This window comes from Caretta caretta, chromosome 5 (assembly GCF_965140235.1).
Source record: "Caretta caretta isolate rCarCar2 chromosome 5, rCarCar1.hap1, whole genome shotgun sequence".
Taxonomy (NCBI): domain Eukaryota; kingdom Metazoa; phylum Chordata; order Testudines; family Cheloniidae; genus Caretta; species Caretta caretta.
In genome coordinates, this window is record NC_134210.1 from 78,629,053 (window position 1) to 78,650,048 (window position 20,996).

At 40.3% G+C, this 20,996-nt stretch overlaps 1 protein-coding gene across 3 annotated transcripts in view; it reads left to right on the top strand.

Annotated features, from left to right (window-relative positions):
- The window catches only part of SNCAIP (synuclein alpha interacting protein), a 99,344-nt gene that overhangs the window by 59,401 nt on the left and 18,947 nt on the right, over nt 1-20,996 (top strand). For all 3 annotated transcript variants that reach the window (XM_048849385.2, XM_075128624.1, XM_048849384.2), the window contains exons 4-8: nt 5,892-6,757; nt 8,438-8,617; nt 11,366-11,479; nt 14,685-14,810; nt 17,536-17,705. In XM_048849385.2, the coding sequence (XP_048705342.1) occupies nt 5,892-6,757; nt 8,438-8,617; nt 11,366-11,479; nt 14,685-14,810; nt 17,536-17,705 (1,456 nt within the window). The remainder of the gene's footprint in view (nt 1-5,891; nt 6,758-8,437; nt 8,618-11,365; nt 11,480-14,684; nt 14,811-17,535; nt 17,706-20,996) is intronic.

The following is a 20,996-nucleotide window of genomic DNA, read 5'->3' on the forward strand; positions in this document are numbered from 1 at the left end:
CTTTACAATAAGGCTCCTTTACCCCATTGTGGCAATGTAAAGGAGCCTTAAAAGAAATTTTACACCTGTTTTATACTCCTGGGGGAATTAACTAAAAACAATGGGAACTATTAACTAAGCAGGCAGGCTGCTATATTCTCCTCTGCCTGAGGAAACAGAGCCTGCCCCACACCTACCTCTTCAGAAATACCCCAAAGCCCTGCCCCTCCATGCTGAGAGCACTGTAATAGCGAGAGAGAGAGTCTCTCTCTCTCTCTCAAACATACACATGACTACTCAGTCTCCCTCCCCCAGGTGGTGATTTACATCTCTACTGGCTGCTCTGGGTGCCCGAATTGACCTGTCTGCACTGCCAGGGAGTGGGTGCATGACCGCTCTGGCGGCTTCCCTTGGTTTTCCCATCAGAAGTCATTTTTCTGTGGGCAAGCAAAGAAATCTGCAGGGGGCATGAATTCTGTGCATGCGCAGTGACACAGAATTCCCCCAGCAGTATGCTCGGCACAATTTATGTGTCACGCTATTTGGTAGTTTACCAATATGTGACTTATATTAAGGTACAATTGTGATTTGGTGGCAGTTGTATTTGTAAGTTCTGGGTATTTATAATTCCTCCTAAGTGTGTCCCAACTAAATATGTTTGAAATTACTGGAATAAATGAAAGATTGGATAATGTCAGGCCCTGAAAAAAAGGGAAGATACAAGATTCCGTTCAGATAAACAATAATTAGAATAATGGGTATATAGTAATGCAGTTATACTTGTGATACTTCTTCAGCCTAAAATCTGTTGTTTTTAACTAATTTCCTCCCCTTCATTATTTTGTATCTGTACTAACCTTGTGATTCCCTCCCAGACATCTGAGTGTGGATTTTCCCTTACCTCACCTGGTCACATCCTAAAATCAGTCCAGACAAGGTTTGGAAGATCCCAATTCATTTATCATCTCCCTCCCTCTCTCCTCTATATCCTATCCATTATAGTTGACAGCATTTGCAATGCTCTTCCTCTAGCCAAGCTAGGACAAATGAATCCTTCATTGAGGCTATTGCTCTATGGATCATTTGGAAAGAGATGTAGAGTGAGCTAATAGTAATGCCTGTTTCTGTCATATCCTAACCCCAGACCTTACTTTGTCCTAATGGATAAGTGGAACTGAAATCCAGGAAGTTGAGAACACCCACTCTCACAAACATAGGGTCATTCACAAATCAAGTTTCTCATGCCAGAGCACTTGTGTCAAAGCACAAGTTGTGCTCTTTGAAGCTGCTAGTATATTAAAACTGTAAAACAGCACCACCTTCAGTTAAAATTGTTAATATATTTCACTGATGTTATTAATTAAAATAGAAATACATTCAGAACTGGTTCTTATTATCCCATTGTTATATATAGCATCCCTTTGTCTCTTAAAGCCCCATCTTTGCTAACACTGGTGGAGATGAATCAGTGTGAACAACTGTGAGGAATTTTCTAAAATATTCCTTCGTGTAGACTACGCCTCAGTGTCTGTATACGAAGTCCAAGACCGCTGGACGTGGAATAAAAGAAAGTCTTAATTCATTCAAGGGGCTCTGACGAAGTAAAGTAATGAACCACAAGAGGAAAGATAAGGCAGAGATGTCAACAGAATTCCCAATGTAAAATCATCCGACTGTTTAACCACTGGAAAGACAGGAGTATACAGTATATAAATGGTAACTTTAAAACATAAAGGGCTAGATTTTTTTAAAAATGTTGTGCAGGTTTCTAGTCAGGTACCACAAGGATCAGTGCTAGGCCAAGTCTTCATTACTGATCATGGAAAGGGAGTAAACACCACAATAAGGGAATTTTCAGATGATAGGAAATTGAAAGCTGTTACCAAGTTCTGCAGGGGCAGAGAAGAGGTGCTTCATTAAGACAAGGTATTCTGAATTCATTCATCTGACGTTAGAAATGAGAGCCAACTAAAACCAAGCCTAACATAGGTGTGCTCATTTACAAACCATGAAAGCCTAAAAGGTTGATTAATGGAGACCATCGATACCTTGTCGGCAACAGTGATGAATATTCCAGATATGCCATCCTACGAGACTTCAGCTTCCATGCTGACAACACCTCAGAATCAAAAGCCCCAAAACACATTTCCTCACTTACCTCCCTAGCACTTTCACATGTCACCTCCAGTCTAACCCATAAAGCTAAATGTCATTATAGACTACATCATGACCCAGCTACTATCTTGGAAGGACAGTCATCTCATTAAGGAAATTATCATAGCTCTCCCAATTCTCAGGAAACAAGAAAAACCCAAGACCTTGATATGACTATGAAGACTCATGGAGCCCATCAAATTCCAAAACATGCTTAAGGACAGCAGCATATCATCATCATCATGCTCTAGTCTTGACCATTGGCCCAGTGGTCTCCAAGCAGTACCCTCCTGCCGATCACTACACAGACCTCCTTGGTTCTCAGACACACTGTATCAGATAAAAAGAGAGGGGTGGAAACTTGAAAGCCAATGTTGGAAAACAAAGGCTGAACCAGACAAGTCAAAACAGAAAGAATCTCTCAAAGCCTATGCTAAAGCAGTATTATAGGTCAGGAAACCTGCCTTTCAGCCTCTGAAGTTGCTAAGGAGGCATTCAAGGTGGTAAACCTGTTCATTAACCCTTACTCCCTGGTGTCCACAGCAGAACCAAGTACCAAGTGTTACAAGGAACTATCATCCCACTTTAGTGAAGTAATCACATGTTCAGAAAGGCTTCTGAGGCGCCATGGAACTTCTCCCCCTATACTGGCCAACGAACAGCCCTTCTGCATTCCCAGAGTTCAGTCCTTTCATGCCTCTAGAAGTATTGGACACCTGGGAAAGTCTCCACCCAAACCCTCTGAACCATGACTCTCCAGGTTGGTGAAAGAGCGTCATGAACAGCAGATGCCGCTCATCACCAAAATAGCCAATAACTCATTCAGAGAAGGAATCTTCCCTTTCTCCTTCAAACATGCAGTTGTCCAACCAGCACTGAAGAAACCCACCCTGACATCAAACCTAGCCAACTATCACCCAGTATCAAACCTTCTGTTCCTGAGCAAGTTCATAGAGAAGTTTGCACACTGGAAAGATGGTCTAGTGGTTAGGGCACTAGCATGAGCTTCAGGAAACCTGGGTTCTTCAGTTTCTATGAAATAGGGAAGAATTATCTCCTTGTTATAGTTGGGAAATGGAGACATTGTATAAGTGATGTACCAATGGTTACGTAAGTGTGGAGCAGATTTTGGAATTGAATAAAATCTCCTGGGTTCCATTTCAGTGCCTGTGTCATGGTTTCTAGAGTAGTCAAGCAGTTAGCCTTTATTTGACCCTGATTGACAATGGCTTCTGCATGACCTCATGAGTGTGGAGGGGTGAGCAAGATCCTTCTCCCACTGGAGCAGCTGTGTAAAGCTACTCACAATAGCAATCCTTGAGCCCTCAGCTCTCTGGAAATCAAACCCCCTGCTGACTTCTGATCTCTCAGGGAAGAAGTCCATGACAAGGGGGCGGGGAGGAGGCAAGGTCATGGCCCTGCTCCTTTCTGCACAGGTCTGTGGAGTGGGGCCGGTGCTCATGGGGGATCAGCACTCTGTCAGTGTAATGGCTGGTGCAAAATATGCAATCCCCATCCACAGGAAGCAGCATCAGAATAGATTGTGCCTGCCTGTCTGATCAGCCTCACTTCCTATCGGGGTCTGTGGGTTTACGCTACAACCTTCTAGTCCTGTATTATGTGCAATATCAATCCATCTTTCTGCTTAAATAAGTAGATCTATTCATGAGTTACAGGAAACTTAGATAATTGTGTTGTATTTAAATCTGCTTTTCTGTCAGCAATACTTATAAAGAAATGTCCGATTTATGTAGTGGACAAAATAGAAGGAAAAATGAGTAATGAGCAAAAGGTGGTTTACTGTGGATGTAATGCAGGAAACAAGAATTAAATGAACATGTGGTGAATCAAGAAAGCTTTGTAGAAAACAGCTTTTGCTTTCTCTTAACATCAGATTTAATATTTTTATCTATCACTGTTATGTGTGGATTTTAATTTTTAAGATTAAAAAGTGGCAAAGAGGTAGCTTGTTTCAGCCTAGGAACAGAATAATGGATCTAAGCATAAGGAAAGTGATGACAAACAAAATGTTGATGCCGTTTTCTCTGTCTAGACCCTTCTGTTGACAGAAGTGTTTTCATAAGACTCAGGCAGAATTCATTTCCATTCAGGGTCCTTAATGGTTCCTGTCAGAACAAAACAGCTGGAAAACATATGGTATCCATTTCCCTGTATCACTTGGAAAAAATTTCACATGTAAATAAAACCAACATAAAAGTGTAACCCTTTGAACCTAGAATCTTATACAATACATAAATAAATCAGTATAATGCGTTCTTCTTTTGGCCCACTAAATTACTTGTCTTGTTGTTGTTGTTGTTTTCTTTGATATATATTCACAAGAGCCTCCAAAAAAATCAAGGTGATAGTCGGACAACTCCATTTACTAAGCACTACTATCCTTTTGATTCATATCTTCTATAATGTATTGAAAACTGTATATTGCTGCTTCTTAAGAAAGGTATTTGTTACAGATTATGTCTGTGATCACAAATTAGACCTCACTGATGCACTACAGCTAGTAATAAATCTACCATGTTTAAAATGTGCCTCTTTAGAATGTGCTCGTTCTTTATAAACATTATAGGTCACCTGGAAAGAAAACATGTAAGTTGATTTTAGTGAAAGAATTTGTTGAGTTTCCCACCTCCCCACTAAAAATATAAATATAAAGCTTAGTATTGGGGTTCCACTGATTCTGGGCGCTGTGGTTATGATGAATTGGGACTGTACTTTTTGTAGTTATGGAAGGGTGGAGGATTTTTCTACTGACTAAAACTGGTTGAAAAATCGAGGCATTCTGCATAAAATTTTCAACCAAAATGAAAAGAAAACCAGTAGTTTGAAACTTTCCATGAAAAATACAGAACTGAAATGTTTCCACCAAAAAAGCCAGATATTCTGATTGGGAAATCCTGATGTAATGCCTCATGGGAGTTGAGGTTCAGGTGCCTCGTGCCCCCCCTCTCCCATACAAGCTCCCTGGGTCAGAGTACGTTTCCTACGAAGCATCACAATTTTCCCTGGGGGTGAGGGGACGTGGTGCACCACAGGAGTCCCATGCCTGCAATATACAATGGGGCATAAAGTCAAGCTGGGGAGCCTGACCTATAGAGGAGAATGGGGACATAAGGCAAGGAATTACAGCTCCTTTGAGGCACCATAGTGGCACATCCAAATAGATATATCTCATTTTCAACCAGAGTCCAAGAACTTTCCAGTTCTTTGATGAAGAATAAATTTTTCTGCAGAAAGCAGACAGTTTTTGTGAAAAACTTTTAGTCAAAAATCCAAATTTCCAGTGAAAGTCAACTGTGATGGGAAATTTCCAAACAGCCCTATTGCTAAACGCGCAGAAGAATCTCCCACTCTTCCAATGAAGCTCAATGAGATAAAAATGGCAGAGCATAGGTTACCGTGGTTTTATGACAGGATTAATATGGATGCCAATAGACCTTTACCAATTGATGTTACATGCATCATGTACTTGGGGTTTACATTTTTCTCATTAAATTTGGTTCAGTTCTTTTTGTTTAAGGTGTATGTCAAATTTGAAAAGAGTTTCTTTCCAGACTGTTTAATTTTGGTATTACTGTAGCAGAAATATGGTTAACTGCAAATCTGCTTAGGTGTGAATGTAACATGTTTTCTAGTAAATTTCTGTTCCTTGTGCTTTAATCTTCAAAGTATACAACTGGATAAACATACACACCTGATACTGATGTTCTGTTCTTACTCAAATTACTTTTTTTCTGTAGTTTCAAGCACTGGCTGGAGCTGTGGCGTTTCAACTCTTATTGGAAATGCACAAAAACCAACAGGAATTGCAGACATGTACAGTAAGTTCAGACCAGTGAAGAGGGTTTCCCCACTAAAGCACCAGCCGGAGAGCTCCGAGAACAATGAAAGTGATGATCAAAAGAACCAGAAGGTGGAATACCAGAAAGGTAGCGATTCTCACCCTACATCTCAGAATGATGATCAGTGTTCAGGAGATGGAGAGGGCCTTAAAAGTAAAAGCATTGAGTCTGGTGTTTTGCTTGGGGAGCTGGAGCATTATGACCTGGACATGGATGAAATTTTGGATGTGCCTTACATTAAATCAAGCCAGCAACTTGCTTCTTTTACCAAGGTGGCCCCAGAGAAAAGGATTTTGGGTGTATGTTCAACAGAGAATGGTCTGAGTGGCAAGACCTGCTCTGCAGGAAACAGTGAGAACTTGCCAGCCAGCACAACACAGTTTTGTGTTCTGTCCCCTGTGAAAAGCTCTCAGATGAGAAATGCGCAGTCCATTGTCCTTAATCAGCACAAGCATTTAGCTGAAGAATTAGAGCTTTCCCAGCCTCTAGTTAAATGTAGCTCAGTCCATGAAACTGAAGCCCAGAGCAAGGGCTTCCTCAACGGGACATTTACTGATCCCCAAGCTCATAAAACTGAGAAGACAATGCCAAACTGCCAGCTGAGGACTTTTCATCTGCAGACAGCCGTGACAGAAAACAAACTTGATGAACTGAACAGTAATGTGAACTGGAGCAGCTCAGGAGGCCCAGAGGAAAGGGGTGAAGACATGAAAAAAAATAAAAGCATCTTAAACATTGTGAAAGAAGGGCAGATATCATTACTGGTAAGTGTCATCCTTTTCATAAGGCATTTCTAATAAAACACATCTGTAAGACAATATAATAAGTCGACAGTTGATTAGGTGCATATCATACGTTGCAACTCCATTTGATCCCCTTTAATCAGAAACTGTGTGCATGGGTTTCCAAATGAAACGTGGAGTTTATGTACAAATATGATATTTAATCTTAGGTAGTCGTGATGGACAATATTAGTAATTTAGATAATAAACTGAAATAATATAAAATGCAGATGCTTTTCATCTTAAAATCTACTTGTTTACTAAATTAAAATGTATTTCTTTACGAAGTTTTGCCTTGCAGAATGTTTGCAGTTCACTTTGTTCAGTTATTTGTGGATTACGTCACTTTCTACTCAGATGCTGACCATGGGAACAGAGAGGCTTCTGTTGTATTCTGATTATTATTCAGGAGTGTTTATGCCAGTTTGTTGCAGCAGCATTCACAGATGGGAGCTAAAGCTTGATTGCCCTCTGACCCATATGAAGTTTTGGTTAGTTCCAGCTCTTCGATCAGAAACCATGAATAGGCGTTTCCAAAGTAACTAGTTGCAAATTAACACCACGATGCAGGGAAACAAGACTCAGAAAGGCTGTCAGTAGCAGTGCATGCACTATTTTGTGCTATCTTTTGTTCAGCTTTACCAGTCTAAAGCAAGCACAATGGCACATAATTAACACAGCAACAAAGACAAAAGCAGAGTTATTCAAAGACTAGAAAAAGGCAGAGGAATAGATCACAATACTAAAAATAATAACAGAATTCAAAAAGCTGGAAGTAAAGAAATGCAGAGGATTTTTGTATAAAACACCTAATTGAATCAGATTGTATGCTAGCTAATCTGCATAATCATATGATCTTGTCACTGTTACTCCTTACCTTTGTCCTCCCTTCTTCCTCTCTCTCCTGTTGTTTCTGAAAAACAGTTATGTTTTGTTTTAAAATTAGATTCAGGCAAGGATCACATATTGCCATATATCTGTGCATTGGTTAATACAATAATTCTAAGCACTATTGCAATACAAATAATATTAATGGGACTAGCTAACACATTAAAATAGCATTCAGACGTTTCAGAGCTTAATTACATTTTTCACTGTACCTAATATAAGCTACCACTTTTACCATGAACTAGGATAAATCTGACCTTTTTTCAATTATTTGTCCTCCTAGTGGCATGTGAAACGGGGGGAAAAAAGCATAGGCAAATTTGCTAAGGGGAGTCATGGACACTTTATGCCAAATTACTCCTAGAGATAGTAGCAAAAAAGAAAAGGGACAAATTTTAAAAAAACATTCGAAATGTGAGTATATTCTGTCAGATAAAGTAACCAGAAACTATACAGAGAGGCCAAACCACAGGACATGACCTTTCTCTGTATATGAGAATCTTGTTAGAAACTGCTGAATCAGACCAATAGTCCTTCTAGTTTTTGATTACACCAGCACTAGATGCTTTAGAGGAAAGTGTAAAACCCCTCTTATGGACAAATGTACAATAACGTGCATGGAGAATGATTCTTCATAGGCCCATATATTGGTGTTTGGCTTATATCCTGTGATCGGCTTATATCCAGAACCGTGAGACTTGATATCCTGTATACATTTTTATCCTAAATTGCATAATTGAATTGCTGCCTTTTCCACTATTCCTTTTTGCACAGCCACACCTAGCAGCAGACAATCTGGACAAAATTCATGATGAAAGGGAGAACAATCTGTTGCACATAGCAGCATCACAGGGACACGCAGAGTGCTTGCAACATCTCACTTCTTTGATGGGAGAAGACTGTTTGAATGAGCGGAACAATGAACAACTAACTCCAGCTGGGTTAGCAATAAAGGTGATTTGGGCTTAACAGGATGATGTTGTTTTCAATCCTTTTGCTAAATTAAAGCAAAAAGGGGGTATTTCTGTCATTAAGTGATGTCACATAAGTAAATAAAAATGTGTTTCTTTTATAGAGTTAATGTCAGCCATAAACCACTGTATCATTTTAATGGATTGTTGTTGTTTTATTCACATACACATTAACCTAACTTTAGCTTAGTTAACTGGTATTAAGAAAAATCAGCTGTTCTATTTCAAGGAACTTTTATTCATATTAACTCAGATTCAGACTAGTATTCCTTTACTGGCTATAACTATGTCTTGTTTTTCACTCAGATGAGTATAGTATTAAAGACAAGTATGGGAAATATGTGTTGGTAAAGCATGACAGCACTTTTGGTAGTTTCTAATGCTGCTTTTTTCAATGTGCCACATCTGAAGCTGCAACTTCTTCGATATCAAGAGCAGTTTGGAGTACCAGACCAAAGTTAAAATGGACCTCTTGCAGAGCACTAGAAAAATGAATGTCACCTGGGAAAAAGTTAAAGCTTATGGGAAAACGTATTTTACAGTAAAACACGAAACTTTATAGTGCTGTTGTGCCGTAGTAAAATCCAATGGTGTGCAGGAAGTTTGACAGTAAAACTAAACTGCTATCTTTCAAATAAGGAATGAAATCGATGACTAACTTCTCTTGGCAAGTAAATTGCTTTTCAGAGTTATAGGAATCTTAGGCTGCGTCTACACTGCACTTTTGTCATTAAAACTTTTGTCGCTCAGGGGTATAAAAACCACCCCCCTGAACAACAAGAGTTTCAACAACAAAAAGTGCCTGTATGGACAGCACTTCATCGGTGGAAAGTGCTCTCCCGGTGATGAAGCTACTGCCCCTCGTTGGAGGTGTTGTCATTTTGTCACCAGGAAAGCTCTCTCCCAGCGACAAAGAGCAGCTACGCTGCGTACATTGCAAAGGCATGGCTCCAGTGGCACAGTCGTGCCATTGTAAGGCACACGGTATAGACATAGCCTTAGAATGACTGTCCTGGCCAAATTCAAGTCTGGATATCCACATTCTGTCTCCCTAAAGTCCTCTTGCAGTTTCAGTTGAGTGTAGTATTTTTCTTTACTACTTATCCTAACCTGTCAGATAGCGTTGCTATACTCTGCTAACTTCATTGTCTTCCTTCCCAGAGTGCGTGGCTGTTTTTTCAATAGTTGATGAAGCCATTCCTTTTGTTTATAAAACGTGTGGGCATCCTTTGAGATAAAAAGCACTATATATATTTATTATACTATGAAGGCATGGGTACTGTATCATGTAGGAGACTCAGGCACAAGTTCCATTAATTATAATGTGTTGTGCTTGTGTTGTCCTTCAAGTTGTAAAATTGTTCTGGCATAACTAAATTTGACAGTCTTTAATCCCCATCCCTGCAACTCTTTAGGCACCAATATAATTTATTATGGGTTTTATTCTCCTTGCACTTGTTTTACACCAGTATGACTCCAATGGAGTTATATAACAGTATAACTCCAATGGAGTATATTCTGATTTACACCAGTGTGCAGACCCAATGTCTGTGTATAGGAGCAGGACTTCCCATACCAGATTATTCTAATTGTCTCTGACAATGACCACTGCCACATGCTTCAGAAGATGATGTTTATGTGATGCACATCATTCTCCATTAAGGACTGAGTGAATTCCAACCAAGCCAGGTAATTTAAGACCTCATTCTGATTCTTTCATGAGCTGGAGAGTTGAACTGGAGTAAGTGCTGTATCAAGCAAGTCACACTGCCATACTGATAGTTTGTTTTAACTTATGTGAAAACCCCCTGCAAATTATAAAGGGTTCCCTTGATGACTTTAGTTGTTTAGCAAACACTATCATTTATTAATCCATTTCTTTGATTTAAAAAGTCTCAAAATAGAAGATTTTATTTGAGGGGTGGTAAAAAAGGTACTGTTTTATCAAGATAGTTTTAAATTTGGCTGCATTAGAGCCAGGATCTGAAATGTAAGATTTCTTTTAAAGGACTGATTAAAAGTATACATTACAATATTTTCACAGCTTTAATTATTTTTAATTAAATTGAGAGAAATATAAGAAAGTGAGTAAAGTAACTTGAAACTTTTTAGATAGAGCATTACAAAGGTTTTACAAAAAGATAAATAAGAAATGTATCTTATCAGGTAAAGGCAGGTCAAATTTTGTATCTCCTAATCTAGAGAGTATCCCTTTAACTGTGTGACAGTAAAAGTTTAATATATGTGGCCAAATCATACTCTATCTATTCGCACAAGTAGTAGTCCCATTGATTTGACTTCTAAATTGCTGGGACTAATCTCATGAGTAACACAAGCAGAGTTCCATTCTGTACAGCTTGAATATTTAAGTATCACTTCATTTACTCTTGAAATGCAGCCGCATCTGTGGTGTCATTCAGCAGCCATTCTGTGCCAAAAACTCTATACAACAGGCATTTAGAAGGGAAAGGGAGGAATAACTTATTCATATAAATCTCCAGGGTAAATTTTAAGTAGGCAAAATGTTATCAGTATCACGTTATAATTAAGCCAGCCCACTTAACAAATATGTTATCAGTAGATATAAACACAACCTTGCAAACAAATTAGGATGATTTACATGAACATCAATATGCATACATGATTCTCATTAGCATTTCCATATGTAGTAGATGTGGTTTGGAATCTAAAACAACTGGAATTTTTTTAATCCTTCTCTTTCTCTATTTAGAATGGTCAACTGGAGTGTGTACGGTGGATGGTGAGCGAAACAGAAGCCATTGCTGAATTAAGTTGCTCAAAAGATTACCCAAGCCTTATTCACTATGCAGGTTGCTATGGTCAGGTATGGTTCCATTTTAAATGAGTGTTTTTGCTTTTTAAAAGAGACTGATTCAATGCTTGCACAAGAATTCCCTTTTATACTGTTCTTCATGTGAGATGTTTTGCAACAGAACTTACATTCATTACTAAATGCAACCTCTCAATTATTAAATACAAACTTTCTTAATTAGTCAGAATGTTAAGGCCCATACAACTGCATATTTTAATTAAGGTGTTTTAAAATTATTTCTCCTTCTAGTTCCTGCCATCAAGATGTAAATTATTGGTTGTGGGTAGGGTTAAGTGACACATTAGGTTGGTACGTTACTCTCTCACCTCTGGTAGAAGAGATTAGTCATCTCATCATGGTCCTAATGGACTTTTGGCCACATCAGAAAACAACCAAGCAATCTGGTACAGTTTACATGACCTTTCCAGGAGACTACAAGCCTGAAATAATTTGGCAAAAGCGTGACAATTTAGGAATTAGATGCGTTCGTTAGCAATGGCGCAAGGTGTGGGGAAACTTGAATAACATCTGCCTACCTCTAGCCATTTTTATTGAGCTTTATCTAAAAGCACGTTGTAAACTAACCTTATCTTATACTAATCAACATAGAAATCTAGTGACGGATAACCTTAAAAGGTTCAGTGTTTGTATGCTTCTGCCAATTATACTGATTTGTGGGGAGCTTGGGGGAAAATACGCTACTAGATTACACAGCCTTCTGTTACTATATGGTCCTCTTTCCCCAAATAAGCCCTACAGTGAACCCTCCCCAAAGGACCCCCATCATCTTTGGGTTCTGAGGTGTCTCTTGAGGAAAAGAACTAATGGGCTGCTAACCCCCTCTCATTCCTCTGGTGGATAGGTTACTCTCCCCCAAATTTCTTCAGGGGTCAGTCAAAGCCTGATGGCCTTCAGAGGGGGAGTGTACAAGCAGCCCTCATCTTATCCTGTGTAACTGGGAACAGCACAGAACCAGTTGCTGATTTTGCCACCACTGCTTTTTTTCCCTCTCACTGATCTCTCATTGAGATACTGCAGTTCTGCCTGTCTAACTGGCCCTATGCATGGAACTGGAAGCATTTCAGAGAATGCTACCATGGAGAATGCTAACCTGGACTTTACTCTATCTAATCTGGACTACCTGGACTTTAATCTATTTCCTAAATTTAGCTCCCAGGTCCTCTCTCCTACTTTTCCCTATGTCATTAGTACCTATATGTACCAAGACCACTAGCTCCTGCCTAGCAGTGTCCATAAATCTATCTAGCTGTTTCAAGAGGTCCACGACCTTTCAACGTGCACACAATCATCATGCACTGCTCCTGATCATTACAAACCCAACTATCTCTATTTCTAATCATCAAATCCTCCATTGCTCCCCTGTCCCAGAGGGGAATCCTCAGTACAAGAGGATAGCATGAGATCATCTGGAAGAAGAGTCGCAACTATGCAATTGTTTCCCTCCTCTCCAGCTCGATGTTCTCCTTCCCTGAGACTTTCATCCTCCTCAGCAGCACTGAAGCTGTCAGACTGGGGCTGGGATCACTCTGTGTCCCTGAAAGTCTTGTCTTTTGTATCTCTTTGTCTCCCTTAGCTCCCCCCATTTCAGTCACTCTGGTCTTAAGAGCCTGTACTTGGTCACTGTGGACCATGAGTTGCTTGCACCTAATGCACACATACACCAGCTGCCCACAAGGCAGGTAATCATACATGCTTCACTCAGTGCAATAAACTGGATAGCCCACACTCTGCTGCTGGACTTCTGCTTGCATTATTTTTACTTGTTTTATTTGGTCTTTGTTTTTTGAGGGGAGTTTATTGGCCTAAGTTTACAGTATGTTTGTTAGGTGTTTTTGGCTCTCACGCTCCCTCTCTAATCTCCCTCAAGAAACTCTCCCGTTCAATAGCTGCTCTGGTCACTTGGGAGCAGGCTTTTTAAATCCTTATTCTTGCTGTGTTAGCCCCACCCCCTTGTCAAGGGATCCTAAAGGGATCAGGAATTAAAGGATAGCAGGCTATAACCTCATTAGTAAGCTCTCAGCCTTGCCTGGCAGGCTTCTAGGTTCAGCACAGCCCCCAAAACAGACCACACTATGAACTCAAATCAAGCATGCACACAACAGACAAACTCACCCCAACAATCACGTAGTCACTCCTCCTTCACCTGGAGCAGCATGTCATGGAAGGATGCATATCTTAACTGACATGCTTAGAACTTTTTGTTTTGGGAAACTTAGATTATTGTTTTTTTTAAAACCATTAGATCTAGCATTCTACAAGTGTAGGTTAACCTTAATAACGACTGCAAGTGGATGATAATCACAAGCCTTGAAAATATGAGATATAACTGATCACATCTGTGATTCACATCTGCAATAGACTATAGATATTGATTACCCAAATCTTATGGAGTTTGCCTGTTATCCTCCATTTTCTTTGAATTAATTTAGTTGAAGAACATCTCTATTTTCTGTGCATTTCCAAGAATCTTCATCTTCAAAATACACTAAATGATTTCTTGTACACTGAAACAGCCTTTTGACGTTCAAGAATTCATTTTTCATCTGTATTACTCAAACATTCATTTAATTTATGTACAGATGCCATTTGGGGGTATACCTATTGAAGAGTAGTCATTTGAGAGAGAGAAGTTATTTTAATGTTTAAAAATATTAATAGTAAGTTGCCTAGAACTAAAATCTAGGGGCAAACTTTTAAATGGGTTTGAACCTGGCCTCTAATTTTGTGTTTGCAGTCGACTACTGGTACAAACGATAACGGTTAGTACAATCAGATGATAGATAGGTGACTAAATGGCATAATTTGCACCATACTAATTGGAGGCACAGAATTTGAGGATAGCTTCAAAACTTTGGACCTTAATATTCACCAGAGAAGTTTATATAAAAACATTTCTAAACTATAGTTGTTTTTAATCCTACATAAGCGTCTCTCTAAAATACTTATTGTACTTTTGTTTTCTGATAATTAAAACTTAAGGGCACTACCCAGCAAAATGATGTTCCTTCACCATTGTTGGCCAACACGGCAGGCATCCCCAGAGATTGTTCCAAGGAAGAATTTTAAGGGGGATACCTGAACTGAAAACAGGGTCTTAAGAGAAGTGTCAAGCAACTTTAATAATAGTTAGTGTTACCAGCGCCATCTCTAATAAATTTTGCTTTTGCTTTATTTCTTTCTTAATCTTTTTCCTTAGGAGAAAATACTTCTCTGGCTTCTCCAGTTTATGCAAGAACAAGGGATTTCTTTGGATGAAGTTGACCAGGATGGTAACAGTGCAGTGCACATAGCTGCCCAGCATGGCTATTTAGGATGTATACAGGTAGAGTACTAACTACACGTATTTCAGAGCGCTCCTTTAAATTTAAAAATCTGCTGATTAAAAATCCTTAATATCAAAATGGAGAACCGTATCGATAAGAAATAAATCCTTATGATAAAAAGATACTAAAACCATAAAAAAGCTTGAACAAGTAGGCCACAAAGTGAAACTTCTAAAAATGTATGTACCTTAAGTGCTAAACTCCACTCTGTTATACTCATGTAAATCCACAGTAATTATGTTGTAATGAGACAAGAATTAAGGACTGAATTTGTAGAGAGGTTTTTTTTTAATTGATACACAGAAAGATAACATGACTCCATGTGCATTAAGATGAGACTACCCCCTTAATGAACTTCTAAAGAGCTGAAAGGGACTCTGTCAGGATTGATAGGCATACTCTGGCATTGACCTCCTTTGAAAGCTCTTACCTTTCTGATGCTTGCCATCTATTTCTCTTTCGAGTAAACCATTGCAACTATCCAGAAGGGGGGAAAAACCATAAACAGCGATGGTACACTGTGATGAACAACTGCACGCAGAGCTAGCTGCCCAGTCCAGCATTGCACAGTCTTAATCCCTGGGAATCATCAGAAGCATTGTGCACAAAAATGGTTTCTAGTGTTCAGTGCTGCTAGCACTTCTTGTGTTAGGCAGCCAAAATTGTTGACAGGATGAATAATGGATGGGGAAAGAATTAGTCTAAATGGATGGCAAATGGATTGTGTGGAAAAGGAGAGTATCTGAGAAAGATATTGGTCAGAAAGGAAGGAGAATAGAGAGAAGAGGAAAAGAGAAGATCAGCTACATGGATGGAAGCCGAGATGGGAAAAAGAAGATACAGGGGCAAGAGGAAGAGAGAAACAGAGAAAATGTATCTGACCAGTAGTAATATTTTTTTGAGAGTCATAGACAAGGAGTGCTAATTTCAGGAAAGTCATTTCAGGCATCTGTAAGTAGTAAGCACAATAGGAGAAAATTGAACCAGCAGACGTTGAGGTAAGAAATCGATCAAACAGATTTCGAGACATGACCATTACAAAACTTTGATTCCTGAATTTCCTTGTTAGTGAGATGCTGTCCTGCTTTGAAAGACGTCAGGAGTGGACCCTTCCCAGTTTATTGTGAGAGTCACATTAAACGAATCAGCGCATATGCGCAATCCCTATCTTAGTGTTTTTGTTGTTATTTTTCAGATAGTTGCAACGATCAGTTGGAAAAGAAATAGATGGAAGGAATGCGAAAGGTGTAGGACCTACCAGATGGGAGCACTGTCATGGTAGGTCAATGTTTAAGGCTACCAACTTTGACAGTGTCCCTTAGAGCTGTGCGATAAATTGTGAAAGAGCAGTGTTTAGCAAATGATTTTGCATGGAATAGTAACAATTCCAGTCCATTCTGGGAAATGAAGTTAAATGGAATGCAAGACTAGTCCCGTTTCCCTTCTGAAGAGGTAACTTGAATAAATTGTCCTGAATTTTTGAAAATAATTTTTTCTTTGATAGATAAACCAGTAGGGGAAAACCTGGCAATTACAGACCAGTAAGCTTTATATCAGTACCAGGAAAATTTATTTGAAATAATAATTAGATTCTTTTTTTAAAAAAGCACAGCTTCTGTAAAGGAAAGTTGTGCCACTCCCATCTACTAGAGTTCTTCGAGTGTGTCTGTCACCCCTCTGAGTCTGCCATATCTTCCATCTACAACATGCTCCTATGCCAAGGGACCAGGACAGAAAGCTAGCTGCACTGACCTTATTATTCCCAGGGATTCCCTGTGCCAGTGAAAACCCAGCTGAGCTGAAAAGCTTGGATCGGTAATTTCATAGTAAGGCATTCTTAAAATCAGGCTAGTTGGTCACTCACAGAAAAAGGTAGATTTTGTACAAGTGCATTTGAAAAAGGCTTATTGTATTATTACCAGAAGTGAAAGTAGGCTGGTACGGGCCAGTACAGTGTGCCCCTTTTTCCATGCACCCCCCGACTCCCCTCCCTGGCCACCGCCGAAGGGGGGGGCCAAAAGGGGCAGCTGCCCCGGGGCCCGACTATTGAAAAGTGCCTGGGGTTCCCGGCTCCTACCGCAGCAGCAGCTGGAGCCCCGGGCCCTTTAAATCACTGCCAGAGCCCTGACCAGCATGGGCTGGCTGGGGGAGGCTGATCCCAAGGCCCCACCCTTTCCGGGGATCCAGAGCCAGGTCCCCGTACCGGTAAGTATTTAATCTTACTTTCACCCCTGATTATCACAAGCAAAATTTGGCAGGTGTCCAAATGTAAACTCTCTTTACATTCACTAGTCTCAACCCCAGTGTATACTGTATATTTAAAACCCATTATAAAAGTTACATTACACAAAGTAACAAAAGGTGTAAAATCAAATTAACTGTGGGACAGGAAAAGCAAAAAGGGGGAAATGTATCATCTGGTCTCTATAATCATCTTAAGGGATAGTTCAGTATTCTAAATTATTCCTGTTCCCCATTGTTAACTTTGATTGTGAAGTTAGAGCTCTGACTTACTGAAGAGTTATCTGTATGGATGATTTTTAAAAATAATTTAGACCAAGATTTTCAAAACGGAGTGCCTAAAATCAGGGTTCTAAATTCAGTTTTAGGAACCTTAATAGGAACACCCAGCAGTTCCCATTGACTTGAAAACCTTTGCCTTAGTTTATAGCAGAGGTTTTAAAGACACTTACAGCTAGTCGTGTTCTTTCTACATCTTTGCAGACATTGGTTGAATATGGAGCAAATGTCACTATGCAAAACCGTGCTGGAGAGAAACCCTCACAAAGTGCTGAACGACATGGACACACCATGTGTTCCCGTTACTTAGTGGTTGTGGAGACATGCATGTCATTGGCATCTCAGGTTGTGAAGTTAACTAAACAACTAAAGGAGTAAGTGTCTAATTCATAAGGGTGGGATAGTGGCTACACGGGGAATGTTCTCAAAACAAGTCTCTCCCTTGTCTTCAGTTTATTAACTAGGTCTCTCTGCTTCCTCTACATTAAAATTAGTCAATTAACACTTTCCCCTTCTTTCTCCATCCACCACCATACTCTTACAAACTCTAATCAAGCTGCTCCTTCATCTTTAACTGCTTAGCTCTTCTACTAATCTTGGTGAGAGTTCGCTGTTCTTATGTGGGCGTGGGTTTGAGTGATGATATCTATGTATTTATGTGTGTGTAAGTAATCACCTTACACTTGGTCCCTTAAAAGCCTAAGGATCACATGATTTCTAATCTTATTTTTCTGTTCACTTAGCATACATTTAGATGCATTAAAATGGTTATTTGTAATTACAGTGTTGCGTGTTGACGTTTTGAGGAATAACGAAAATAGTAGTTGGAAAGTCTTTGGGTCTTGGAAATACAATATTTCCAGAATACTATGTTCTGGTTTTTTTCTGCATATGACCAAGTTTGAGTGCATCACTATGGCTCATAGCAAATGAATTAGCTATAAGGGCCTGATTTTCAAAATGTTAGGTGTGCGATAGCATGTCTACATTGTGTAAGCAGTTATTGTGGTTGAATGTTCCCTTAGGGTGAATTTTCAAAAGCACTCAGTATTGGCCTAACTTGGCTCCCATTGAGATCAGTGGTAATATTAGACCAAAAATGAACCTTGAAAATCTAGCTTTTAGTGCACGCTATATCCCATTTACACATTCAGACATGGGTCACATGATTTATGTGGTCAATTACAAACCCAATGTTTTGAGAATCAGGGTCAAAATGTTTTATTTAATATTTATTCTTCCTTTGTTTTAAGTACATGTGTATCTGCTGCATAGGATTTTGTATATATAACAAAAAGACTTTACAGTAGCAACTTGCCTCCTTTATCATTACAGAACACTTCAGTTCATTTGAGGTATTTTGTTTTTGTGAACATATATGCAAACGTGTATACATGTGTTATTGAAACATCTCAGTTAGTGATAGTTTACATTTTACACACACACTCTAATGATCCCATGGGTCTTGAACCTGTAAGATTGCTAGTCAACTGACCTCTCCCTGCTCACACCCAGTTAATCTCTACTTGCTGACCAAACGGAGAGATCACGAAACCAAAAGCAACATCAGTGAGGCCTCTTCTGGGCCCTGACTGAAGGAACACCAGGATCTCTAATTGGTCAGGGCTTCCTGTGCCTCTCTTTGGGTTTAAATAGGAAGCTGTCTGCACAATTAGGCTCTATCTGGTTGCTGCACAGACACCTCGTCCAATGCTTCAGACTCTGATATGCCTGATTACTAGTATCCTGACCGTGTCTTGATTCATGATGACCTGACTAGTGTCTGACCCCGTCCAGATGAGTTTGTGTGGCTCCTGCCTGTTTCCTGGTAACTTGAACATGATGCTCAAGAATTAGGTTGCTAAGCGGTGCAGTAGATCCAGCTGCTTACATTTCTTTCTTTCCTCACTCCCCACACACAGTGAGAAACACCTTCCAAAGCAGTGAATTCAAAAGAGAAAAATGTTATATCTTGTCACACTTTTCATATGCTGTCATTCAGTATTGAAAATTCACTCTTATTTAGATACTCATCTCGGTTGTTATATTTTCACTAAAAACAAACTGAAATAGAAATGGAGAGTATAAATCACAACCATCAGTTCTCTGTTTCAGAAGAATTCTCTTTTATCAAGACTCACCGTACCTTTTTAGATTTTACCTTTGATGTCTCATTGGGGAGGGAAGACTAAACCTGCCAGCCAGCAGGCACGTTTGCCCCCTTAGGAATAATATCTAGCTCAGACTATTTCCTGAGAACAGCAACAGGCACCTCCCAGACCCCCAGCTTCCCTTGAGCTGTAGAGCCTAGGAAGCCCTTAGAATCATTAAACTTGACTCCGGATTAGTTTCTGTGCTTGTCCCAGCTGGAAATCAATCTGTGCTCTGTAGGAGTCCGTCTCTTCAGGCCAAAGGGGTTTGTTCCACTGAGTGCAACACTGCCTCTCCCCCATCTCTGATAGAGACAAAATGCTGTGAGCTTCTTGTGGAGCTGTCTTGCAGCCTAGTCAGGCAGTGGAATAATCCGTCATTGGCTTGAAAAAGCAACTTCTGCCCACCTGCTTGCCCCACTACTGGAACTGATAGGAGCAACTACCTATTATGCTTAGTTGCCCACACATAGCAGTCAGTGCATATTCTGGAAGAGGACAAGAGTTCAGGCCTTGCTTTGCCCCCACCCCCAAACCAGTGGCACAGAAACACACAGCGATACCACTGTCGTGAATGGGCACAGGGAGCCCCAGCTCCAGGCTAACTGGAAGACTCAGTGACTCCAGTATTTCTCAAGATTCCAACTTCAGCAGGGCCCCCGCCCCATCTGAGAGGGCCAGATCCTCAGCCAAGAGGACTTAAAGGGTATGTTCCTGTTGGCACAAAGCTTACTATGCTGGTTTTTCTCTGCTATCTCTCCCAAGCCTATAATAGGAATTATTCCAGGAGCAGGAGGGATTACAGCTGGAGTGCCCTCCACTCCAGTGATCCTAGGTTGGCAGAATGGTCCCTAGGGGACTGTTCCATCCTGCATAAATTAGAGCAGCCCCTGGTTGGTCCCAGGATTGGAAGAGGCTAAAAGGAGGCTTAGAGTCACCTTTGCCTCCCAAACTCCCTCAGCAGTGCCAAGCATGACCCTATAGACTTCCAGAATGGCCACCTTCCACACTTGCTGCAAATCCTGGACTGATACATCAGGCCATTGTAGCATAACACTGGACACTTTCCCATCACCTTCCCCCTACCCTCCCAGTTGCTGCTGACCACAGCTTACTTCCACTTACTTACCAGTGCTTCACATCAGCCGGAGATAAGTGCCTTTCTCTGAAACCCCCTTGTATCTCCGTCCATGGAAGCGCTAAAGTGGTTAATACTACCACCTTCCTTTTCAGCCACTTCATCTGCCTCCCTGGAATAGGCGCCACTGTTAGCATGTTGTCAAGCCAGACTGTGCCAAATCTGATGGGATCTGGCTATGTGAAATCAGATCGCCATCCCTCCTGCTCAGCCTGGCCAGCCAGAAGCTCAGATGCCTGAACCAGCTCAGGAAGCATCTCTTCTGTTTCTTGTTTCAAGGACCCTCCCCAGAAAAGGAGCACCTGGCAGAGAGCAACCCCAGGGAAAAGACACTCTGCTACTGGACTAAGCCCCTCCATGGTTCAGTGTTAAGGAAG